Source organism: Micropterus dolomieu, linkage group LG18 (assembly GCF_021292245.1).
Source record: "Micropterus dolomieu isolate WLL.071019.BEF.003 ecotype Adirondacks linkage group LG18, ASM2129224v1, whole genome shotgun sequence".
NCBI lineage: Eukaryota > Metazoa > Chordata > Actinopteri > Centrarchiformes > Centrarchidae > Micropterus > Micropterus dolomieu.
The window spans coordinates 2,238,192-2,249,368 of record NC_060167.1 but is presented as its reverse complement, the minus strand read 5'-3'; the positions used below and the strand labels follow the sequence as shown (position 1 = coordinate 2,249,368).

The following is an 11,177-nucleotide window of genomic DNA, read 5'->3' as shown; positions in this document are numbered from 1 at the left end:
GTAACAGGCGGTTTACAGGTAAACTAATCTGAAAGGCTGAGGAAGAAAACACAAATTTACAAAGAGCATTGAAAGACTTGTTTGCTTTTGCAAGAGATATATAATGTTTTGCTTTTTTGGTTTGGTTGTTAGTGTTTTGCAAAAATAGCCTATAGTGTCAGAAATTGCACCTAAGCAATCAGAAAAAACTCAATCTACAACTTGTTTGCATCAGGACGCTGCGCTGCATCTCAAGTTTTCCTTCTTGCTGTTGGAACGTTCTGCACTTGCTGTTAAAGCCTCATTGCACACCTTGTAATCAAGGTGCCTGGAACAATTAAGGGTTTTATTCCAATAAAGGAAACATCTGAGCCAAACACTTTGTCATGTTGGTCGTGTCAACATGTAAATGCTCCGTATTTGTATGGCGCCTTTCTAATCTTTTCGACCACTCAAAGCGCTTTTACACAAGGACACTTCGACATGCAACCAGGGGGAGCCAGGGATCGAACTGCCGACCTTCCGATTAACGGCCAACCCGCTCTACCTCCTGAGCCAGAGCTGCCCCATTGATCAGTCAACATGTGACTCTCGAGAATTCAGCAATGAAAAGAACTGAAGCTGCAGCACCAAATTTAAAGAGATAAGAGATACCAAGAATGTTATTTCATATTAATTTGCATATGTAAGCAGTTCTTTGTGCCGTCCATAATAACGTGTTTATACCAGAAAGCAATTTAGGCTACAGTATGCTTTTTTGACCAAATATACATTCTTGCATCACTCATCTATGATTGGTTTCTTTTTGGCAAGAATAGAATAAAAACTTGAATAATTTCCCCTCAAATCAGCAGAAAGGATCACATTATGTTTTTGGTCCTAACAAGTGAGACCTCCACTAAACAATAAACAGAACTTCAACTTTATTTTATTGAAAACAGGACTGAAAACCCTCAACATATAAAGTTGCACACATGTCTGGATAGTGCTAGCAGTGATTTGAAGCTGCTGGCTTCTTGTGTTTATGAGTTAAGCTAATTTTTTTGGGCACTGTGTGTCAACGTTTTTGGACAGAAACTGTCATTTTTTCCTGCCAATGCATTTCCCTGAACATGATGATGATACACAGGCGCACCTGGCATGCCTTGCACCAGAATTCGGTTTTCTCCTGCCGGTTTAGTTTGGGTTTATTTTCAGACTGAACACTCTGATGCTACTTTATCTGCAGGCTTTTTTTTTTCTGTTTTTGATCCTTATTAAAGCTGCTGTTGGTAACAATAGAACATACAAATGCAAAACCTTCTGCATCTCTCTCTGCTGCTTGTATCACTCTGTTAAGCCCCTCCCATCAAAACCACAAGCAGCCCTAGAACCTCATCCTGCTCGGGGCTCCCTCTTCATACTGAGAACCTCGACAGGACCCCGGTCCCTCTCGACGAGACTCGTCCTCTCAAAGATGTCCCTCTGACGCTTCGCGGCCCAGGGCAGAGCGCCTCAGGCTTCAGATGCAGCTGAGACAACGTCTGACACAGGAGGAGAGGCAGACTGCAGCTTTCAGAGGTTAGAAAGCTCTGAAGTGTAGTGAAAAATTTTATTTAAATGTTTTTTTAATATATATTATTTTTTTAACATACACACACACACACGCTTACCGTTTTATTTATTTTATTTTTAATATATATATATATATTTTTTTTTCTTTTAACCACACGCTTACTGTTTTATGTATTTATTTTATTTTTAATATATTTTTTTAACACACACAAAAACACACATGCTTACTGTTTTATTTATTTTATTTTATTTTTAATATATTTTTATTTTTTTAACATACACATACGCTTACCGCTTTATTTATTTATTTTATTTTAATTTTTAATATATATATATATTTTTTAACCACACGCTTACTGTTTTATTTATTTATTTTATTTTTAATATATTTTTTTTAACACACAAACACACACATGCTTACTATTTTATTTATTTTATTTTATTTTTTTAACACACACACACACACACGCTTTCTGTTTTATTGATTTATTTTATTTTTAAATATATATTTATTTTTTTAACATATACACACATACGCTTACCGTTTTTTAAATATATTTTATTTTAATTTTTAATATTTTTTTTTTTTTTACACACACGCTTACTGTTTTATTTATTTATTTTATTTTTAATATATAAATTTTTTTAACATACTCACACATACGCTTACCGTTTTTTAAATTTATTTTATTTTTATTTTTAATATATATACATATTTTTTAACACACACGCTTACTGTTTTATTTATCTATTTTATTTTATTTTTAATATATATTTATTTTTTTAACATACACACATACACGCTTTTCGTTTTATTTATTTATTTTATTTTAATTTTTAATATATATATATATTTTTTAACACACACGCTTACTGTTTTATTTATTTATTTTATTTTATTTTTTAACACACACACACACACACACACGCTTACTGTTTTATTGATATATTTTATTTTTAATATATATTTATTTTTTTAACATACACACACATTCGCTTACCGTTTTTTAAATTTATTTTATTTTAATTTTTAATATATATATATATATTTTTTTTTTAACACACACGCTTACTGTTTTATTTATCTATTTTATTTTTTAAACACACACACACACGCTTACTGTTTTATTTATTTTTTTTATTTTTAATATATATTTATTTTTTTAACATACACACATACATGCTTATCATTTTATTTATTTATTTTATTTTAATTTTTAATATATATATATATTTTTTAACACACGCTTACTGTTTTATTTGTTTATTTTATTTTATTTTTTAACACACACACACACACACACACACACACATGCTTACTGTTTTATTTATTTATTTTATTTTTAATATATTTTTTTATTATTTTTTTAACACACACACACACACACACACACACACACACACATACGCTTTGATTACTTGTTTAATGAGATGTATGGGTTGGTTGATCTTATGTAGTATGTATGATGCTTTGGCAATATTGTTATTACACATTCATGCCAATAAAACCAATTTGAATTGAATTGAATTGAAAGACAGAGATGAACATAATAGCAGCTCAAAAGCTTCCTATTTGGCTCTTTAATTGGCTTTAATGAGATTTAAAAGAAAGAACAGGAAGTGGTAGTCTCTCACTGTCTAAAGGTTTGTACCTCTCCTGTGTTAGTATCACGCCTTCATTTGACTCTCAGACAGAAGCTCCAGTTTCTCTGACAGAAAGTTGTTTAACAAAACTTCCAGCTGCTCTGAAGGTATTTTCAGAATCATTAAACACTCTTTGAAACATCTGGATGAAAACAGATTTGATCAAACAGATTTGTAACCTGTTGTGACTTTGTGCTGTGATGCAGGTAGCATGAAATGAAACGTCAGAGCTCTTTTTATGAATGGACTGTAGAAAGTAACAGAAATATAGACTTAAACTTTTTAAATACACCGTACGTTTTAATTCCACTTTCCATTTCATTTCCAGCCACCATTTTTGTGTCGATTACAAAACTGAATCACGATGTTAGAAACAGGTTAAAAATCTTTTTCATGTTGCCTCAGACTGAGTTTAGTTTCATGCAGATGGTTCAAAGAGTCATTGAGGGGTGGGGCAATACCTTCAGGAAGTTTTGTTAAACCACTTCTGAGGTTTTTAAACATCACCGGTTAATTATCTTACTGAGAAACTGATTCTTGCCGCTGTGACTCAAATGTAATGCTAAACCACGACAGGAACCAACTGGGGCTGGTTTAGTTCCTCTGGTTCCATCAGGGCTCATCTGAAGAGTTCTCTAGCAGCATCTAACCCTGATGTTGTGTTGATTCAATATGTTATTTATCATGTGATGTTGTTTTTATTGTTGCATGTTCTTGTTGTGCCTTCATATTTGAATTTACCTGCATTGTGTTCTCTGAATTATTTGGATGTAACTACTGTTTTTAACTTTTCTAAAACTCTTCTCTCTGTGAACACAGTCAGTCACATCCTTCGTTAACAAACACTCACAGTCATACAAGAAGAGACAGAAATACAAATGAAGGTGATGATTTCACAAATCCATTGATGCTAAATCACATTTCAGATTCTCCCGTGTTTCCTGTCATTAACTGTTGTTAAGAAACATAAATTTAGTCCTGATCAGGAGAGAATTGTTTAATTATTAGCAATCAGTCGAGCAAATACAGACAGATGTTAATCTAAGCTTGGTTTCAAATTAAAAGCTTAATGTTGTGACTATTTGTTCATTCTGACAGGAGCAGCTGCACATGTAAGATATAAATATTAAATATTCAGACTAATGCTGCTGAAGAATCCTCTTGTAAACTGATTTTCAGTATTTTAGAAAGTGCAGATTGGATAGAAATGTGATTTGTATAAAACAGTAGGATCAGCGGGTGAATAAAAGCAGGGACATAAAAACACGCAATGGAGTCTAGAGAACCTGTTTTAGTAGTAATCCTTTTATTTTGTGCTGCTGCCGATCTTGGCCCTTGAAAAATAGTTTTTTTTTTTTTTTTTATCTCAGTAGGACCTATACTGGTTAAATAAGTAAACTAAAATATAGATTGATATAGATATATATATGTGTGGTAACTGTACATCTGTCAGAGCAGGTCTGATCATCTGATTTGCTAGAAAAGAAGCTTCTCAGGACAAAAAAACACATGATTTAGCTCTTATTTGTGGGTACTGAGAAATAATTAATTTCAGTTTTAATCTTAATGCCAGCAAATCGCTGCAACATTACTGCTTTATTGTGATAATGTAACTTAGAATTTCAGAGGAAGTATAGAAAGAAACTATAGCCTATATAAAAATAATACATTTTTTTAGAAGGAAAGAAAATATGCAGCATTAACATAAACATTGATCCTCCTCCCACGTGTGGAGGTGGTGGGCCAAAAGAAACCATGTGCTGCTACAGGAGCTGCTGCTGCTGTTTCTGAGCTGCCACATACAGTCTTATTTACATACATGTCCAACACAAGAAAATGAGCTGGAGAACATTATGCAAACACCAGCAGCCACATGCATCTATAAGAACCGGCAGAGAGACAGAAGGAAACTCAAGAGTCATCACAAAAGGACTTGTTGGCCCCATGCAGCCATCCATCCAGCCAATCCCAGTTTACTTTGGGCGAAAGGCAGGGTACACCCTGGACAGGTCCATCGCAAGGCTACACATAGACAAACAAACACTGCTAATTATTATGAAAATGAGAAGAATTGTTTAAAAAACTAAATGGACTGAACATGTGAGGTTCAGCCACAGCAGCTGTTGTTTGTAATGAGAATCATTTATGGAAAGAAATGTACATTACATTCTCTCCAGGTTGTCTTTGCATGTGAGCTTTGTTCAAACCATGCTGTCAAATCCCCCATAGTGAACTCACATAATGACATTCTTTAAACTCACCTCATTTTTACCAATTTAAATGCATTTAACATTGAAATTCTTTTGTTTAAAAATGTAGAAAAGGCTCTTTAATTCTGACCTTGACACCCTCATCCATTGAAGAGGATTCTTTGCCCTTATTTCACCATGTAAGATAACTAAAAATATATTCTCATTAAAGTCCAGAGGGACGAGTTGCCAGGGAACAGAGGTGGTTATTAATAACAGTTTAAACTGGTTTGGAACTGAGCTCTTTCACTGGTTAGTTGGGGGTTTAATGTTCTGCTGAGAGACATTTTAACAGGTAATGTAACGTTACAGCTCCAGGATTAGAACCAGCAACCACAGGTTCAGCAAAATGTGACAAGTCGTGAGCTTTGGTTTTAACACGGAAAAAACAAAAAACAACTTGCTTTTTTGTTTTTCTGATTTAGTTATTAAAAGAAATAATCAAAGAACGAACCATATATGGATTCACAACGTTAACCACTAGTTTTATTTTGAAAGTCTAACCAGACATTGCATATTTATTATTGTTAACTTGACTGTGTAGCTCTAAACGTGCAAATACGTACATGCTAAAGGGTACCCAGGGCGTTAAAAAGCGACACTATGGGTGTTGACTTAGCGTCCAAATGTGACGAGTTGGGAATAAGAACTGGTTGGAAAAACCAACAGCAGTGAAAGAACTGCTCATCCCTCCTCGTGTGATCATGTCCTAGCTCCACACGGAGCTTCAGGTTCATTATGTTCGATGCCATGGCATTTTTTTTAAATGAGTGGCAAAGAGGCATGATGACAAACAGAGGGGAATAACTTCTCAAAGCGGTTGGTTGTGTACCAGTTTCTTGTTTTTTTAGAAGAGAGTCGCTGCGAGAGTCGCTGGTGAGGCTCTCACTGGGAAGAGCGAACCCTAGACAGGATGATGTTTCCAGGACAACCTGGTCCTTCTTGGTTTGGTGGGCGGGGCTTAGCAGAGGGAAACGAGCAGCAGAGAGAGAGGCGGAGAAGAGAGAAGGTTTTTGCATTGTATGTTCAGTCGTTACCGACTGCAGCTTTAGAACTAACTGCTGGTGTCAGCTGTTGGAAGTGGAGGAGAGAGGTGGCTGCCGGCCGTCGGTTTAAATGAAAGGATGCCCTCAAAAAAGTAACCCAACATATGAAAAATTACAGCTTTCTCTATGTAAAGAAGTTAAGTCTGTTTGATATTTTGACAGCATGTTTCACCATCTTGTTGTAGTTTTGGCCGTTGTTTTCAACTCTACTCAACTTATTTCTTAACCATAAATTAAATTAAAGATATGTCAAAGTTTACTTGATAATATTTAACTATGATTATAACAGCTTAATTTATTATTACGCCAACAAATGTCAACAGGCTAGACTAAAAAGATGTTAAGATGATTAAAGGGTCAAATATGTTTTTAAAGAGGTGGTATTCTGCTCATTTTTAGGTTCAAAATCTTATTCAGAGGTTGAACCAGAACAGGTTTACATGGTTATATTTTTCTCATACTGCACATTGCTGCAGATCCTCTTTTCACCCTGTGTGTTGTACGCTCCGCTCTTGAGCTAAAGAGTGATGCATTTTACTTGTACAAAATCGTTGTTGGGAGTTGCACATGCGCAGTTCTAGACTACTAGCCAATCAGAAGCAGAGAAGGGCCATAGACAGTATATTACTGGACGAAGCCACCCTGCTGATTTGAATGGAGAGCAGTGAAGCCAGTTTTGGACCAATAAAATACTACTACAGGGCTACTTCCTGTTGGCACCAGCGTCTACTGCGCATGATCGCGCAGCATAACCGTGGTTTAATGACGTAGAACAACAGCAGAAACAACGTGATTCTGGTAGCTGTATAAATGCACCAACAAAAGGTCTCATCTGTCAAACACCAACGCACCGCCACTGATCGCCGTATAGTGTTTTTTAGATTGCCAAGAGTTTATAATCTAAGCGATACGGATCTCTCATGGGGTGTCACAGGTTTTGACGTCATTTTTGGGCCTACATGGATCCCTCCATGCAGGCTTTGGTCGGCTTCACTGTCCGATCTCCCCTTGAGAAGGGCGGGTCGTAAGAAACAAGGTAGAGTGATCCAAATCAAAGCCGCTTCAGACTGCGACCGTAACCTAGCAGATGGTATAAGTTACTCCCAAGTCCACAACATCATTGTTCCACATCTTACCATCAGGACTAAAGGTTGAACTGTTGCCGGTGTTCTGACGATCTATGCTGCCTTGCCGAAAAATGCTACCATAGCGCAAATCGATAGACTCGACTCTACTCGGCCCTGCTCCGTTTTCCATTGCAGATAGTACCCAGAGATAGTACGTTGCTTATCATCATAGCGACGCCACACACGACTGCTGCGACATAATATTCAATGCGACACACACACCAGCGATCCACACAGCTTTCTCTTTTTTAAGTTGAAACGTTTCAACCTTCCTCAGAATGTAAAGACAGATAAGCGGTATGAAAACCTTCCAGCTGCCGTTGTTGCTGCAGCGGTCTGTGTGACGGCGGGAGCAGAGGGCTCTGTGAGCGGGCGGCTGGCCGGCCTCGCCAGGTTGGCTCAGGCTTCCCCCGCAGCCACTCACGGAGCTCCTCAACTCCGACAATATTCAAGCACATTTTTGTTCCGCCATCACTTCTCATAAAACTGTCAATATTTGAATTCTACACAGCTGATTTCTCACCTCAAAACTTCTCAGAAGTGGATTTAGTGATGAAATTCCATACGAAAACTGTAAAATATAAAACTTTCTGTTGCCTCTGTCTGGTGCAGCAATGATGATGCAGTGAATAGTGAATATTCTCTCTGACCAATCAGTAGTCTGTCATGTTTTCATGTTACATTTTAGTATCCCTCAGCTCGCTTGGAACCTCGATGGAGGTGAGGTGATACGAAAAAAAGTACCTGGAAGCAGGTACAGGTGCAACATTTCTACAATGGAAACCCAAACAAAGGCGAGTCGAGCCAAAAGGCCTCCGCTCAGACTAGCTTGGTTTGAGGGCGTGCCTGAACCCGCTAGCTGCTTGGCGAGCTTTATGACGCGTTTTCATTGTGAGGTCACAAGTAAAGGAAGTGAAGGGCTGGACTACAAACGAGCTGTTTTCAAGCGGTTTTTTCTGTGGATGATGGGAACTCCATTTGGGCTTTTTCACTTTGCAAACCAGTTACATGCACAAAAAAGATACATAACTCAATAAAGGAGAGGGGAAAAGCCAAAAAGCAGAATCCCACCTCTTTAAAAGTATTTTATTTAAAATATTTTACAGAATGAAATAATCATCTCATCAGTATATCAGCTCAGCAATTAACAGTATATCAATTAATCAATCAATTAACTGATCCTCAATTTATTTTCTGAAATGTAAGCCTACATTCTTCCCAAATTACCACACTACAACTGGTTATTTAGAACAGCAAGAATAATAAAAGAATAATAATCTAATTTATAGATTCAGTGTGTAATATTTAGGAGGATCTACTGACATATATTCAATATAATATCCATAACCATGTTTGAGTGGCCTTTTATTGCGGCCAGCCTAAGTCCTTTTATTGCAGCCAGCCTAAGTCCTTTTATTGCAGCCAGCCTAAGTCCTTTTATTGTGGCCAGCCTGAGGCACAAGTCTGCTCAGCATCTTGATATGCCACACCTGTGAGGTGGATGGATTATCTCGGCAAAGGAGAAGTGCTCACTGACACAAAGTTTGACAGATTTGTGAACAATATTTTAGAGTAATAGGCCTTTTGTGTACATAGAAAAAGTCTCAGATCTTTGAGTTCAGCTCATGATGAATGGGGACAAAAACTAAAGTGCTGCGTTTATAATTTTGTTCAATATATATAAATCTACATAAATAAACATAATTTCAAACCAATATATTATTATTTTGGCACAGAACTATACCATACAATTTTTATCCACAGTATATTAGTCATAGAATGTTATGATATATGGCATATATACATGTAGTCATGTGCATTAACAGCTAGAGCTAAGCATCCAGTAACTTTGACTAACACCAAATTACCCGATGTCCCAATGTTCTGTACCTGAATTCAGTATTATGTTAGAAAATCACAAAAGCCAAAGTGTTAAAAATAAAAAGCAGCCATTAGGCCAAACCTTTACATGACAGGTGAGTTGAAATAACTGTAAACTTTCCATGAATGTGTTCTCCCTCCTTCTCTCCTGTGGAGGACCGGAGTGATTGATCTGCAGTAGTTCTGCTCCTGACTCTTTGTTTTCCTCCGTATTTGTATAGCACCTTTCTAGTCTTTTCGACCACTCAAAGCGCTTTTACGCTACATCACATTCACGTTGCCCAAGGACACGTTGACATGCAGAGAAGGAGCTGGGGATTGAACCGCCGACCTTGCGATTAACAGGCAACCCGCTCAACCTCCTAAACCACACCTGCCCACATCACACGGATCGGCACAACAAACCAATTCAGAACGCCGTCCACACCGAGAGCTGGCGACGACGATGAGTGACACACAGAGATGCTGCGAGGGATCACATGCACGACACACACACACACTGAAGACAAGAGGACGTAGAAGAATGCTTCAAATCCAACAGGACTAGTTGGATTGTGTTTTACCTTCATTTAGGATTAAGTTTAAGATTAATATTTGATGTGAAAGAAAATAAAGATATGTTTGGAATAATGAGACAGCAGGAGGACAGGTGCAGTTTAACAGGTTAAATTCAGAGACTTTTCCCTTTAAGAAATCAACAACATCATGAATATAATCATCCTCTTTATCTCTAACTGCTCTGTTCCACTGTCACACAGACCTTCACTGCTGACAGCTTCAACTCATCACTAGTGTAAATGTACGGAAACATCCTCTCAGTGAAAGTGTGTGTGATGGTGTGTATGTGTGTGTTAGTATCAGGATCAGAGAACGACAGCTTTCCTCTGTTCCAGTCCAGATTCACTCTGATCCTCTGGAGCTTCTTCTGAACACTGAGATCAGTGGGTGGAGCTGGTGGTGACCATGTTAAGTATTTACCTCCAGAGAACATTATTGTCCATAATCCAGACCGTATGAGTCCCTTCCTCTGAACAGACTCTGCTAACACACCAAGTATCCAGTGTCTACTGTCTCCAGCCTCGACATCCCAGCTGTGAGTCCCTGAGTTAAAGCCCTCAGAGCCCAGGACAGAGTAGTGATTAAACCTCTCTGGATTGTCAGGAAGCTGCTGTCTCTCTCCTCGTCTCACACTGGTCAGATCTTCAGACAGGATGAGTCTTGGATGAGCAGTGTTTGGGTCCAGAATGAGAGGAGTGTAGGAGACCATGTCCTTCATCTTGTTCCAGATGTTGAAGGTCAGGTTGCCCAGGTGTTTGGCCTGGTCTATCAGAGCTCCTGAGGGCAGCTGTGGATCATCCAGCAGGGGGCGCTGCTGGACTCTTTCCACTGCAGCCTTGTAGTTGAGCAGGAATGAGACGTCTTCAGCTCTCAGCTCCTCCTCTGTGGCTCTGACTGTGTCTGAAAGAGCTGCTATCTCTCTGCTCAGAGCCTCCATCTTCTCCTTCATCATCTGACTCTTCTGCTCCTCTTCCTCCCTCAGTGCAGCCATCCTGGCCTCCTCTTCCTCCTCTAGAAACTGCTGAAGCTTCTTAAACTGCTCCTTAATCTGCCTCTCTGTGTGTCGGGCCTGGACCTTCATGTGTTCTGCTGTTTGATCAAACTTCACTTTAACTTGTTCACAAACCTTTAACTTCTCC

General features: G+C 38.0%; 1 protein-coding gene across 1 annotated transcript in view; it reads right to left on the bottom strand.

The window, feature by feature from the left end:
- Nucleotides 1-10,110: 10,110 nt before the first annotated feature.
- The window catches only part of LOC123956649 (nuclear factor 7, brain-like), a 1,813-nt gene continuing 746 nt past the window's right edge, over nt 10,111-11,177 (bottom strand). Inside the window, exon 2 of the mRNA XM_046028998.1 lies at nt 10,111-11,164. Coding sequence (XP_045884954.1) covers nt 10,211-11,164 — 954 coding nt within the window. The 3' untranslated portion in view covers nt 10,111-10,210. The remainder of the gene's footprint in view (nt 11,165-11,177) is intronic.